This window comes from Daucus carota, chromosome 9, assembly GCF_001625215.2.
Source record: "Daucus carota subsp. sativus chromosome 9, DH1 v3.0, whole genome shotgun sequence".
Classification (NCBI taxonomy): Eukaryota; Viridiplantae; Streptophyta; class Magnoliopsida; order Apiales; family Apiaceae; genus Daucus; species Daucus carota.
Genome location: NC_030389.2, coordinates 32761702 through 32778076, shown reverse-complemented (window position 1 = coordinate 32778076; position 16375 = coordinate 32761702). Strand labels below are relative to the sequence as shown.

General features: G+C 31.0%; 1 protein-coding gene and 1 long non-coding RNA gene across 2 annotated transcripts; both read right to left on the bottom strand.

Annotated features, from left to right (window-relative positions):
• Positions 1-3167: 3167 nt before the first annotated feature.
• On the bottom strand, positions 3168-4736 carry LOC108200913 (transcription factor MYB62). Its single transcript, XM_017369186.2, has 3 exons — positions 4498-4736; positions 4193-4322; positions 3168-3987 (listed from the first exon to the last, which is right to left on the bottom strand). Exons 1-3 carry the CDS (start codon positions 4640-4642, stop codon positions 3474-3476), a joined length of 789 nt encoding a protein of 262 aa, XP_017224675.1. The 5' UTR covers positions 4643-4736; the 3' UTR covers positions 3168-3473.
• An 8626-nt stretch (positions 4737-13362) lies between these two features.
• Positions 13363-14864, bottom strand: LOC108202285 (uncharacterized). The gene is made up of 3 exons (XR_001803055.2): positions 14776-14864; positions 14231-14452; positions 13363-13557 (listed from the first exon to the last, which is right to left on the bottom strand). It is a non-coding gene; the product is annotated as an uncharacterized LOC108202285 (long non-coding RNA).
• Between the last annotated feature and the right edge of the window lie 1511 nt (positions 14865-16375).

Genomic DNA, 16375 nt, shown 5'->3' with positions numbered 1-16375 from the left:
ATTTTATCAAAATTTTCAATTTTTTACATTGGTCCAGGTCGGAACCGGACAAATTTATTTTTTTAAAAAGTTTATTAATTTACCGAATATTAATTTAAAGAATTTCTACCGTAAAAGTACAAGAAATAATAAACATGCAACGCCTTCTTATTGCAGAAGCTCTTTTGAAGCTGATGCTACTAATCTACAAGCCACTAGGTATGACAGTTCACGGTTGATGGTGAATTAGTGATACAGCCGATGCTACAATGCACAAACGGTGATGTCAATATATCAGATTATATTACAGATTGCCAGATTCAATAGAGAACCTCTCATCCTGTTGAACCCTTTGGTTCAAGTTTCACTTCTGATGAAAAGTTGCACGAAAAAGAACAAAGTGTGTTTTTTTTAAACCTTAAATCACGTGCAAAAAATCAAAGCGACTATTATTTTGGAATAGGGGAGTAATACTGAAGGATGAAGTGCAATGGATGGCATTATCAGACAAGGCCCAAAACCTGACTTGCTACCAAATTCAAAATTGACTGAATCAACTTTAAACTGGCCCAGAACTAGAAAATAATTTCCTTAAACTTTCAATTTCATATTTCGAATAAGTTTAATTTGTCCTGAAATTGACTGTTTACTCGACCCGAATCCAACTTAGTTATCCGAATATTTAGTACCGTATCAATTTTAGTTGTCTAAACTGTAGTTTATCCATCCAGATGAGAAAACGATGCCATATTTTTCAGTGTCTGAAGTCTTCCACATTGTACACAGCACAGGAAGCAATGCATCTTCTTCCAAGTCTTCTAGTTTTCAATTGCTAGTGTGATAGAAGCTTCATTTTGTAATGATTCTCCAACTCTTTTTTTTCTTCTATAATGTGCCTTGAAAATTCATATCATAGGACTACATTCTTATTTCAAAGTTTTGTTTTTCCCGTCACTTCTTCAAAGTTCCAATGCTTTTATTTGACCAAAAAAATTGAAAATAAGAAGTAATTCGTTTCCTTTGTTGAAAAATAGACATGGGAGAAAAAAGTTTTTTTTTTTTTGACTAATATGGCTTATAGCCTTACAAAGTGAGTATCTGTTCGAAGATATTCTCGGGTGAGCCAGAGTCGAACCCATGACCTGGGACGACAGAGGATAAACCCTTAACCACTGGGCTATCCGATCACAGAATAAGAATAATAATATAGTACTACTTGGTTATCGAAAGAAAGGAGTCTCTTCACGTAATTGCCTGCTAGCGATAATGACGGAAGAATTGGACTATAATTGGAAATGGGGGGAGTATCTAATTGCTTTGATGATCTAATCTTGTAGCCTCAACCTGGAACGCCACAGATTATATAATCGAGCCAGAATCGAACCTGGAATCTATCGAGTTCACCGATGTTATGTAAAATTTAAGTTTTTTTGAAACAAACGTAAAATTTAAGTTACTCGTTCTGTCGGTAAATTAAAGATTGTGGTGCGAGTCTGCGGCATAATATGGAACAGATCAGCAAGGATTTACTTTGACTTGTGCTTACTTCCTGTTCTTGTAATATTTGGAAGTCAATGTAAAATGGTTAAGAGACTTGAGGCACGTTCGTCATGTGTTCCAGTTTCGAATATATTGTAGCTTTTTACAAAGACTTCTTTATTTTAAGGACTCCTTTTTAGCTCGTTTTTCTTCTCTTTTGTTCATAAATAGTTAAAAATTAAATCCATTATCATGGTTTCAGACCGCTGGTGGAGATCTGATAAAATAACTCACTCAAGTTTCAGACGATTACAATTCTAATACTCCCGAGTTATAAACAGATAGAAAAGCAAGTGAAGAGAAGGAAAATTATATAAACTTCGCTCCTATTTGTGTTTCTGAATTTTTTAAAGTGATAAAAACAAGTAAAAATGGATATAATTATAACATAGTTTCACCCTAAAAATGAGATGAAAATGAAAATTAATATACTTTCACATACATTCATTTGCATTCTCTCCTAAAAATTCATTTGCATTCTCTCCTAAAAATACTCAGAGCAGGGTCTAAGAGCAAGTCCAACAGTGTCCTAGTTGGAGCCCTAAATATAATATAAAAAATTATGTTCTAGTAGTTTAGGACATATTCTACTAACTTTAACTCCAACAATGTGCCTTATTTTCACTATATGTTTAATATTTATTATTAAAAGTTCACTTTCATCATTAAAACATAATATAAAATAGAGAGAGAAAGAGAGTGTTGGTAAAAATTTATTATAAAATATGGGATAGGGCAAGGAGAGAGAGCCTCAAAAATAGGGCTTGAATGGGTTGTCCTAGTGATATACTAGTGATATAGGGCATCACTAGGACATCGTTGGATCAAATTTTTTCATCAAATGCCCTATATTATGACTTTGGATACCAAATAGGGCAGCTGTTGGACTTGCTCTAAGTCTCTCATAGGGGTCTCATGACTTATTTAAATAAAAGTAATGTGGAGCACAATTAGCTCAAGCGAAAAGCACAAGTTTTAAAGCCAGTATTTATAGCACTACTTTTTAAAATACTCAAAGTTATTTAACAAAAAAAAAACTCAAAGTCTTTGGGTTGACAAGGTTTTTGATATATATAGCACTTATATTCGAAATTTTACAAAGTATTGTTTCCGGTGATCTTGTGCACTTACGGGCGATACGTGCATTTTAAATTTTTGTAAACAATTCTTAAAATTAATAAAATTATATTTTAATAATATTCCGGAAATCATTATAACTACAATGCTTTTGTATTTTAATTAACTTTGAAGCAGTTGAACACTTGAACTGCAACGCTTTCAAAAAGACTTTTTATAAGGTTACTTTCTAAATCCCAAGTACATAGATTAATTAATGTTTCAACACTTCTACAAACAATTTCTGGTAATAACTGAATCGATAAAAGAGATTTGATTTTTACTTAAAGTATAGCAGTGAGCAGAATATATTTATACCAAAAAAAGAGTGTTAAACAACAGGTTTACATAGCTTAATCTTTTCCTGTTTTTAACAGGCTATAACTAATCATAATTAGAATAAACTCATATTCATCTGAAATGTGAAGATGATGATATCTACACACTATATCTTCTAGTTCCATCAACTTGTCATCTCAGAGGCTCACTTCACTTGAACTGACAACACCTATGATCTTTATAGTGGAAACAGATAACAAAAACAGAGGAAATTACCATCAAAACCTGCAATTTACATATTCATCTTACTAAAATTCACCTCTGCACAGTTACCGTTTTACTGCAACCACTTGATAGAACCTAGTACCAACATCTGCATTACATTCATAACAGGGGCCCCTGCCCCCTTAATACTACCAAGGCTAGGCTAGTGACTCTAGTCTCTAGATATTATAAATTTTACCTCCTTCTCTATAGATCGTTCGACTTTCTGACAGACACGATACTTCTGAGTCCTTTAACCGCACAGCTAAAATTTATATCGGTTTGATTTGATTCTTCTACTTCTTTAACTCCCACAGTTCATCCATGTTCCAATATGTAGCTGCATCCTCACTGTTAATCCAATCAATAGCCTCTACTTGGCAATCAGGCATCAAAATATCACCAGACATAAAATCCTCCACATTAAAATTGTCAATGTCCACATGGTAGCACTCCTTTTCTGACTGCTTTTTCATTGAGTCTGAAGAACAATGGCTAGAGCTTGGGTTCTCATTTGTGGCTTGATAGGGAGTGTATTTCACTTGTTGTGGAACAGTTAGCAGTCCCGGGGTTTCGGAATTTTGGGTGTTTGTTGTGGAGGAAAGCGATGATGAGGATTGTGATTGTGATGAAGTTTGGCCCATTTTTTCGACTAATCGAGGCATCCAGAAATGCTTCAGGGTTTCAAGAAACCTCTTGCTATTGCAATCTATCTTGAGCTGCCTTGCTTGCTTTTGCACTCTTGTTCTCCAGTAGTTCTTGATTTCATTGTCAGTTCTTCCCGGAAGCTCTGCTGCTATTTTAGACCACCTGATTTAACCAAAATTTAACATACCTAAGCCAACTTCTATCATAATTTATGTACATATGAAGCCCTCATCAGAGAGCTTTCAAAATTCTGAAAGTAAAACTTCTACGGAACTTTCAATTTAACATGGTATCAAATTCGGGCTTAAACAGATATACAAAATTTTCACCATAAAGATAAAGAATTCAAGATATGTAGATTACTAACCTATTACCCCATTTGGAATGGAGTTCAAGGATAGCAAGTTGTTCTTGTGGAGTAAGATTTCCACGCTTTATGTCAGGTTTCAGATAATTCAGCCATCTCAATCTACAACTTTTCCCAGTTCTCTTTAATCCTGAAAAATAATTACACAAATCAGAAAACACACACACATATGAAGCCCTCATCCTAGAACCTAAAAACTCTATAATTAGAAATCTCGAATAAACCTTAATTTAACATGGTATCAAATTTAACATGGTATCAGAACTCGAGACCTTAAAAGACGGGCATGTGAGCTAGGTATTTACCTGAAGATTTAGCCAAGACATTCCAGCGGCCTTCACCATGGGAAGTGATGTAATGAGTTAGCAAAGAGTCTTCTTCAAAAGTCCATGGTCCTCTTCTAAGCTCTGATTCTTCTTCACTAGACCCTGACAAATTAACACTTGACATAACTTCACAACCCTAGTACTTGTTGAAACTTGAAATGGTTGTTGTAATAAGATGTGAATAACTCAGAGGAGATATATAGAGGGGTTATAATACAAGTAAATTTATCTGTATATAAAGAAATTAAGAATATGAATTCTTTTCCTGGGATAAAATTTGTCACTTTCTGATGTGATATTGGAGTACTATTTGAGTAAACGGAGTAATAAATGCTCTTTGTATGTAGCATGCTGCAATTCAAGTCTGCGCAATATCTGTATGCTACTATACTCCTTTTGAATGGACCCCTACTTTCTTCATTTCAATAACCCTGCTTTCTAGTTACGTACACACTCTTGGTCATGCCTACGCCAAAATAATTGGCCTATTCATCACAATTCACCGATCGTTCTGGTCCGGGTATTGGGAATCGAAACGGATCGACTGTATCAATTCAAAAATTATTAAAAATTTAATAGAAATTTTACAATAAATTGAGATTTTTTAGTCAAATCAGTGCATAGTCGGTAAATTGATAAAAAATTATATTAAATTTAATCAAGATCCTATGTATAAATATCTCTCCGGATACTTAACCGAGTCAGCTTATTCTTAATACTATGTAAAAACTAAACGAAAGAGTCAATATATTCTTTTTAAAGAACTAATGGGGTGGGAAGAATCAAAAGAACCTAGAGAAGAGAAAAAGGCAAGCATTGAAAAAAGAAGATTATGGTTTTCATGAGTGTGAGTCTTTTAAAGAACAATACTTGTGTGATATGTTTGATAAAAGGATTCTCACGGCAACAAACGTGCTTGACCATCCTAGATGGAGTACATAGATAGAAGTCGTATTGCAAACTCTAGGAGAACTTATAAGGAACGTGGGTTTATTGGGTTGGTCATTGGGCGGCTACAAAATTGCTAACTTGTGAATACTATTGCAAAATGGAGGGTCGAGCATGCAATGTGGTACTAAATTGAAGACAATTTTTGTCTCCACTTTAGCTAGAACATTACATTTACCTCGCCCCAAGGCCATCTCTCTTGTTTTTCCCGATTCTTGAACTAAGATCATGTGGTTCTCACTTGAACATGTGGATCTAACCATGACATTAGAAATTTTACCATTTCTGATCTCTCCCGTTTTATACCAACTGTTATTTTAGAGGAACGATTTTCGTAACTATGTTACCAGAAAATAAACAAAAAGGGTGTAAAATAATTAAAAAATAATAGATAGTGATTACTCCCTCCGTCCCTTTTTATGTGTCTATTTTGGCAAAAAAAACACATGTCAAGGAATAATTGATTGTATAAACTTTTTCATTAAATACCTCTAATTAATATCTTGAAAATGGTGGAATACCCCTACTTTATGTTGAAAACATGAATTCAACTAAGTTTTAAATAAGTCAAGTCTTGAAAATTGAAATTATGGAGATATATTTGAAAAACTATCAGGGGCCGTTTGGTTAGGGCCTTAGGGGTCTTCAGGAAAGGGAAAGGGAAATGTAATCAGCCTGATTGATTCTCTTTGTACGTGTTTGTTTCGTAAAAATCATCATTCCCTTTCACCTTTTTTAGTAGTGGGTTTACCCAATAATGCTCATAACTCATTCTCCACCCCCAACTAGGTATTTGGATTCTTTTTCCTCACTTTTTTTCTATTTTGAGTTATAATTCATATTTTAAACAATTAAAATAAAAGATTATCATATAAAGTATTTTTAAGAATTAAACATAATTTTTAATTTAAATATAATTGTGACATAATTCACATGTTAATTTATTTTAAAAAATTAATAGTATGGTTAAATAAATTATATTAATTTATTAGAATGTAAATAAATTATCTTGTTATAGATATGAATACATTTACTCTTTTGAAATTATATAATATTAAAAAAAATCGAATATAAAATTAATCACACAAATTTTCATTCCGTTTCTGCAACAAAACCAAACAGGTAAAACAATTCAGGATCATTCCTTTCCTTTCCCTGCGTTTCTCTTTCTGGATTCCATTTTGTTTCCCAGAAAGGCAGAAACGAACCAAACGGCCCCTCATTAAATTAGTTTTGAAAGTATAAATGGGCAGATAAAGAGGGACAAATTTTTACTTTCAAAGTGGACAAATAAGTTTGGACGGAAGGAGTATCTATTTTGAAATTATGGTATATATCCATTTTTCAACCAAATTTGTGAGATGTAAAATATAATTATCTTTAATTATAATTTTATAAATTTTAAAGAATCAATTAAGGATTTTGTTTCAACTTTATTTTTATATATTTGCAACCACATTTTATATAATAAAATAAATTAAATAGAAGTCTAAATGAAAAATAAGTAAATGACTTTTGAGTGGACATTTAGGTGATCAATTTTGAAAAATCAAGTGGACCGGGAAATTTTGAAAATAAAGTGTTGCATGGCATTGCTGTTGCAGATAGCAATAACAATATTTTGCTGAAAAGCGGGTGAAAAACTGTTTGATAAATCTAAAACCAATTTTTTCGAACAACAATGTTTGGTTGAAAAGCTTCTTTTAGAAAAAGTAGGTTCTCTTAGGGATGTGCATTCACCCCGCACCGCTCGACCTGATCCAATCCCCGCCCCGTTCAGGTCGGGGATTTAGAGAGTTTTTCGGGGACGGGGCGGGGAACGGGGAATGTTTTATAAAAAATTCGGGGATCGGGGCAGGGTTGGGGATCATGTCTCTCCGCCCGATCCCGACCCCGATTGTATATATTTAAATAATAATATATTTATATATATTATACTAAATAAATTATTAAAAATATATGCCTTTTACAATGTTATATTAAAATTGAAAAATAATCTTTAGTTTTATTGATTATAATTATATTGTAATATAATATATTTTTATAATTTTAAAATTGTTATTTATCTATATTATAAATAATATTAATATGATTTGATGTTGAAAATATGAGATATTATCATTTTATTAGTATATTACGAGTTAATAATTTGTTTTTTCATTAAAAAGTATATTATATACTATAAAGTTATTGTTATTTTTATTAAAAGGTAAAATTCTCCGAATCTCCGCAGGGATCAGGGAGGAAAAGAATCTTCATTCGAAGTTCGGGCGGAATCGGGGATAAGTATCGAATTCAGGAATCGGGGATGGAAATAGCGCTCCCCGACCTCGAAGTGCCCCGCGCCCTCCTCTAGTCCTCCCATTCTTTTAGAAAAAATTGCTTTTTAATTTTTACAAAAAATTGTTACAGATTTCACCATCAAATCTCACAAAAACATTATTTTTTATATTATAACTCAAGAGAAACAAATGCCAAAAAAATTATCAAACAATTATTCCTACAACAACACATTTTTAAGCAGCACATCTTCTAACCGCACATCAATTTTTAACACAGCGCTCTGAAGCTGACTAAGTGGAGAATTATAAAATTGAGACAACGGAGCTTTCCTTAGGTGTCATGTGTCAGATCCCATTATGTCATACTCTCATCCTGATTTCTTCTTTTTTTGAAACAAAAGTGTTAACCGTTAATTTAATAATAAAAAATCATACGACATCTACACTAATGATCGATTCGAATAAATAATAATTTGCAATCGCATGTTCTCATAAAGAGACACTTAAACGATATTTTGAAGAAAATGTATATACAAATGCAAGTACCCCCCTTCATCCTTGTTAAATTACTAGTACCCTCTTTATCATTCCCTGACAGAACTATCGTTTGAGTTATCTACCAAAACGGCGATTCCATACAAACTTTAATCACCAAATCAAGACCTAAACAAAACTCTCATCAGGCAGAGAAAACAACCTTAGATCTGAATCTGAAGCAGAACCACAGAATCAAGAGAAATCGGACTGAAAATCCACCCGCTTGAAACAGAGAAGAAAGACAACAAAATCTCCGATGGTTTTAGATCTAAGAATTCTCCCGAGAATAGATCTGAAGTAGAACCACAAAAACAAGAGAAATCAGACTGAAACTCACCCGCTTGAAAGAGAGACAGCGAAATCTCCGATGGTTTTAGATCTAAGTTTTCCGAGAAGATGTATTATTCAAAAACTAGAAAGAAAATAAAGCAATAAAGTGATTCGGGGCTTTCCACCGGTGAAAACCGATGGAAGCCCCAGACGACAACGACAAGAGAGAGGCCAGAGAGAATTAGGGTCAGGAGAGAGGTTAGGGTTTATTTTCGTATCTTCTATTTTTTTCATCCGGATTTCTTTTAAAAAGAATAAGCATATCAAGAAATTGCTTAATTATATATCTTATTTTCATAATGATATTTAATTATTACAATAAATAAAAAACATATGAATGTATAACTAACTGTGAAACCAAATATTGGAAACAGAAATTTAGGGATAGATTTATAAAATTTCATAAAACATATATTAAAACTTGAGAAAGGATACTTGTTTAAAAATAATATTTTTACCAAAAGAAACCGGGACCGGAGCGATAGTAATAGATTGTAACCTCATTGTTAAAGGAGCTACATGGGCCGGAGATTCTTGTAATCCACTTGTAGTGAACTTGCTCATGATTCCTTGTGCACTTGTATGATCGCATTTTACTGCTCCCGTCTCAAAATTATTGGTGTTACCACTGAAATTATATTAATCACAAACAGATATATTAAATATTATTTATTTTATTATAATGTTATAATTATTTACTTAATAAATTTTGAAATGTGTTACATTAATGGTATCCGTATTATTTATAAAATGGATTACTAATTTGAAAAAAAAAAAGTAAGGAAGAGTGGAGTATAATTAATCCAAATAGATATTATTTATGCTAGATTAGAAATAAAATGTATGGTAAAAGGAAGACTAAAGAGTAAATATTTCATTTTTATAAATAAATTTAATAATTATCGTGTGTGCCTCCGTATAGCGAATTGTATACGTTTGGAAAAAACTCGACACACGTCTTTATAATAATTTTATAAGTTTGTTTTAGTTATATTTTTCTTCCGAAGAAAAGAAAATGTTTATTTTAATATAGATTTTTCAAATAAGTCAGAATATTATATTTTAAAAACTATATTAAAAATAATTTTTTTATTGATAAAAATGAGTGAGATGAGTCACTAATGACCGATAAGAGTTACAATTATTGTAGATAGATCAGCTGTTTGTACTCAATAACAAGCAACATATGTGGCTCTATCCCATAAGTACTCAATTATCACTTCCATTTTTTTCAATTTTTTTTAAGGAATTATCACTTCCATTTAAAAAAAGAAAAGAAAAAAGAACACTACTATTGGAAATCGGAAACAAAAGCTTTTGGCATATAATCCACATTTGGAAATTCCAACACTATTCGGTGTGACCCACTTTTTTGGAACTTCGCATGCATTAGAATAGATCAGATCGAGATGTTCACACAGAGTATTTTTCTGGGACAAATAAAGGGGCCGTTTGGGCAAGCTTAAAAGAAGTGACTTCTTACTTAAATTAGAGAAATGGAGCAGAAGTGAGAAGTAAATAAGTTAATAAAGTGTTTGGAAAAGAAGCAGAAGCAGCTAGCATTCTTAGCTTTTTAAAAGTGCTTCTACTTTTTTACACAAACGGGTCAAGAGAAGCCAGAAAGCTTCTGCTTCTCTTAAACAAACACGGCCAAAATCCGTGATCATACTATCATAGTAACACGACACGTATAACTTTGAATATGTAGACTTGGTGGATGCGTTTCAACCGCTAGTGACTCAAGGTAGGGGTCCGGGCCCTGCTTCCAAAATGGATTCAGCTGAGCAACTGAACAATCGCCAGAAATTGTTGCGGATGTACAGGGATGATATCTTTTTGCTCGAAAGTATTGTAGTCAAATGTATCTTGCTGATCAAAATAAAGTCATTACCTATCAAAATTATAACTTATAAAAATCATTAATATATACTATAACTAGGGTAGCACTCCTTTTATATGGAGTTACGTAGCACACCATTATAAATATATATATATATATACTATATATTTTATTATATCTTTTTATGGAATATAGTTGCAAATTTTGATTATTAAACAGCAAACGAAATTATACAATTTTTTTTTATTCCAAAGATCATCTAAAATCATACAATATCTCAACATTATTCTATAACAGAATAATAATCATCCAGAATTATTCTGTTGTAGAATCAGTTTCGAAAATATATTTTTTCATCAAATTTTAAGTGTTCAATTACTTAAAATAAATATATTTTATAGTATTCTATATTAAAATCACATTTTATGTGTATTCTATAATAGAATTTATAATAAAATTGATGATTTACAATGGTGCACTATGTAACTCCATATAAAGAGTAACTCTCTGGAATGTTGGCCATTATAACTACGAAATATTGAAATTATTTAAAAAAAAAATCAAGTCTAAGAGTAATTCGAAAACCATATAAAACCCTTGACTAAAAAATGAGTTTGTATATCAAAAATAAAAATATATATATAGGGGCCGTTAAGTTGAGGTTAAAATAAGTGTTTATTGCTTAAAGCAAAAAAGTGGATTAAAAGTTGGAAGCAAATTTAGACTTATAAGTGATTAAAGTGTTTGAGAAAAAAGTAGAACTCATGAAACAAAAGCTAGTATTCCCAGCTTCTTTTAGGTATTTCTCGACTTCTTACACAAACGGTATGAATAAGTATAAAGCCAGAAGTGGGGCTTAAAAGTGTTTGCCAAACACCACCATAATCTCTTCAAAAATTCACACTTCAACGCTTCACTTCTCCTATTTATAATTTTAGTCAAATCCCTAAGAACGACTATATCTTTCGAATAGCTACAGATATGTAACAAATGTCACATTATAAATTATCATATTAAAATAATATATTCTATTTATATCAACTAGAAATAATAATAACATACTATTTTTAAGATAAAAAAGTCTTATAGGTTCAGCAAATTTACATAATGTCTTAAATGTCCAATTCAGTAATCATTATCGTTAATCTCATTGGAGATACTCTAACGGTACATTTTTTTTTTATCCATAAATATAGCCAACCTCCTGATGTTGACTCTATTTGTCGAACCTTTGCAGACTTGTAAGAAATTTGTAAGAATATTCAACTTCACTTATTATCATACTAGAGTGATATTCTATTATAACAAACTACAATATTAATAACATACTATTTTTAAAATATACAACTAATATAGTCAACACCATCGAATCACGATATCTTACGGTTTCAACAAATTTTACACAATGTCATACATGTTCAATTTATTCAACCAATTATAATCAACCCTGTGAGAGAGAGAGAGGAGGGCGGAAATTGGTAAAATACATTGTTAATCTTCTTAAAAAACTAGATTGTTAGTTGTAATATAATTTTATGTAAAGATTATTTAACAGTAGTTTGTAACAAGAGTAGCGTTATGTCCCCAAATCTTGTCACAAAATATTTTCTCAAATGACGTGATAAACAAATCTATGATTTTAATTGAGTGGTTTATGTGCATCGAAGCGGTACATTATTATTAATGGGAGTGTTACCAAACAAACATTGCTAACTAGGATTTCGGGAAACAAATTGGAGATAATTTTTTAGTTACTTAACATTTTCCTTGAAATAATTATGTGACTTTATTTTTCGAGTCTACAATCTGGACTAATAATTAATTAATGTAGGGTCATATGATATTGTTGATTATTGTGAGATAACAAGTATTTTTATATTATAAAATCATGACATAACAACCTGAAACTCGGCCCCCAATCAAGGGTGTTACAAGAATAAATATTAAAAATCATCTTATAAGATATATGGAGTAAGTTTGTTTGGACAGTTTAGAAAATATAAATATATGGACAATAGGATACACATGCAAACTAATTAACACTAGTATATGATGTGTCAGATCAATATATATATATATTCACGGTGCATATTGGAACTAGATTGTTTATCACCGATACATGGATGACAAATTATAATGACAATTTAAACTTTAATATGTACTTTACATAGTTGGGACAACAAATTGTGATGAAAATCCCGTGTTTGGTGTAATATTTTGAAGGTTCCTCGAGACTTGTCTTTGTATCCAAAAGAAACTTCTGCATTTTATAATTTACATATTAGTCATAAATAATATTAAAATTTTCTTGTATATTCAGTTATTCTCACAGGTGTGAAAAAAAATGAATCAAAAAATAATTAGTTGCATGCATATCATTGGCACTACTAGAAATATGCTAATATACATCAGTTAAAAACTGATGTCCCGGAGAATTGTAACTGATGTTACCGTGGGCGATGTTAAAGGTACCTGTCTTTAACATCAGTCAAAAACTAATGTCGATTGTTGGATTTAACATCGGTTCTATACCCTAAATGATGTATATTATACTCTTTAACATCAGTTATGTAAGCTTGGATAATGTCTATTGTACTCATTTACATCAGTTAATAACTGATGTTAAAACTTAGTGCCTTTAACATCGCCCACAAAGACATCACTTGAACTTTTTGCTTACATCAGCTAATAACTGATGTCTATAGCCTTTAACATCACTTCAACTTTAAAGAAACTGATGTTAAAACATTTGATTAACATCATTTCTTTGTTCATTAACTGATGTAATAACATTGAATTAACATCATTTTTATATGCCAGAAATACCAAACCAAGAAAACAACCAAATCAAAAACTAAATCTTATTAATGCATATATAAATTAGTCGTACTTTATACATCCATCAAATTCCAATTTAACCTATTACACATCCATCAAATCCAATATCGATCAACTACTACACATCCATCTAATCTAAATATCTAATCTAAGCTACATAGAAGGAACTGCAAGCATGCGATTTATCTGCTCTGCATCGTACACAACAGCAAGCAATGGATCAATAAGTTATTCAACACTTTTCTTGGTGATCAGAGGTATAGCCTGTAAAGTACATAATCAAATACTTTTCATTTAGTACGGGCAGTTAAAAGAGCAAAGCAAAGATGGTGGTTGCAATTCAAGCTACTGAATTGATGATTTACCTTATACATTGGAAACCAAAACTTCAAAAATTGTACGATAACATGCAGTGCAGGCCGAGGTTTATCAAATAATATCTTAACATAAATTAAAAGGACAAAGCTAATAATGTATCACATAAGCAAAGAAATAAAAAGACTAATTTACATATCGGATACTTGCAATTGTACTTACACTCTCAACTAATATCCTTGATATTTTAGTATAAATATACACTAGTCAAGTGACTCTGGAGTAGCACAGGTAGCAATTCATAAAAAAATATGCTCCTACAAAGTTGTTCAATACTAAGCCTTTCCTTTTTTTTTTTTATATATAAGTGTAATTTGTTTTCATTTATAAACTAAAATTATTCGCAAAAACATTTGGTTAAGGCATGTTCTTACATGGGAGGGCATTTCTTTGTAAGATGTGACAAAACGGTTTTTTTAATCACCTCCAAAAGTGCCTTGTGCTGGAGCAATAATTTATGTTGAGGCCATACATAGCTAAATAATTTAGTAAAAAAATGCAAGACATAGGAGCATTGGACAGGTAAGTAGTTGTTGTAAATATAAAAGTCAACACAAGATACCTTATCAACTTGGTCATTCTGCGCAGATTGTTGAGGCTATGAAACTGTACGACCATAACAAACAAGAAAAATTTTAGAGGTTATGGATGTAACCTCTTTTTCTAGCCACCGTAAAAGTTGTATGAAAAATTACTCATAGTTTCCCACACCCCTTGCGATGAGTCACGTTCTTAACGTAAGCTTCTGGAGCATCTTCTTCATTGCTTGAGAATTTATTCAGTACTGTAATATATGAAAGTAACACTCATAGTGATATTCTTATAAGCATCAATCAAGTTACAAGTATTAGAGAACATAATCGAGAACAATAATATTCTAGTTTTAGAAAAAAAATCAAAACATAACAGCGTGAATACTAATACAATTAATCAACAATATGTAATAACATGAATTGTTCTATACTTACATCAAACTGATATATTCATACATATATATAACATAGATATATCATGGATATCACTTTTATTCATACGAATCGAATGTTGTTAAACAATTAGCATTAGATCTAAAAATTAAAATTATACAATAGAAACAAAAATGCTAACCTTGATCAGATATCATGATGTAAGAAGATTTTCTTCCCAAAATTCTCATTTATTCAGATTGTGTTCTCATCACATGGTATACATATATGAGGCGGTATGTCGTGAAGGAGATGATATATAAAGGGATTATGAAGAAACTAGGGTTTTTATCCGTAAAAGGCTTGACAAAAAAGCCCAATATATTCGTCACACCATTCGAGATGGCCCAAAATCTATACTTTTAACTTATCAATTTCAAGAAGCATATAGGCCCCTGAAAAGCCTTATATATTAGCCCAAAGTTCATAGGTTCACAAATAAACTTAATCGTATATCTAAAATGGATTTTATATTATTATATTTAACATACTTTAATCATTTTAATACATCATTACCAAAAAATATATATCACTATAAATCAATAGAATAAATAATCAAGTTTTCATTTAAATATATTACTAATTAATGAGTTGTTTCGTGTGCGGGAGAAATGTGATCTTAGAGAATATTTATTAAACATATTTTTCTAAAAGAAATCATAGAATTATTTTTTTAAAATTATAAAGAAACTAAAGTAAATATGATCAAAAATGAGAACAAAATCTTTCTATATTTGACATGTTGTTTGAACATATATTTAAGTACATCATAAAGATGGAAATATAGTAAATATCAATAAAAAGAGTTTGAAGGCGTTTATTTTTTCTAAATGAATCTTCATGGATTATTCCTTAGTATTAGAGCAATTTCAACCTTTGAAAAACATTAGCTAAAATGTGAGTTGACATACTAAAAATAAAAAATTTAGTCAATCTCTCAAAAAATTCATACTCCAAACATACTCAGCTGTTGGCTGTAATTTTAGCCAACCTCCTATGCATGGCAAAATTTGTCGAATCTCTTAAGAAATTTGTAGAAAAGATTGCGCATCATTTATTACCATATTGAATTGATATATTCGATTTTAACAATTTAGAATATTGATAACATACTATTTTTAAATTATAGTCAACCAATATAGCCACCATTGAAGCAAATTGTATTACACGTTCAGCAAATTTTCCATAATGTCTTACATGTCCAATTTAGCTAACGATTATAGTCAACACCGTTGGAGATGCTCTTAAAATTAAAAATGCGTTGATGTTTTTTACTGTTGCTTCTTATTTTGAACCTCTTCATTATTTAAATAATAAAATCAGGATTCTTTTATAATATATTACTATGGATTTATATAAAAGTATTCCATGCTTTGTTTTCAAAATACAAACAAACAAGTTTGTGTAATAATTTTATTTGTAAATATAGGAAACTCTCAGTTCGCTCAAAGTACTTTGAACTTTGCAACTACTCTGATTGATCTAAGACAACTTTTTTTTTTTTTTGGAATTATATTGTTAATTTCTTATCTTACCACTCGAGTTCTTTTTGTATCGGGACTGAGTCATTGTACTAATCAGTCCATATATTTTTTGACTCGGGGGTATGGCTCATTGATTTGGTTATGAAAAGGGTTAATTATCAAGTTGGTCACTGAAGTGGGCTTAATATATCAATTTGGTAACTGAACTCAAAACGGTATTAAAGTCACTGAAGTGGCTATAAATATCAAAAAAGTATT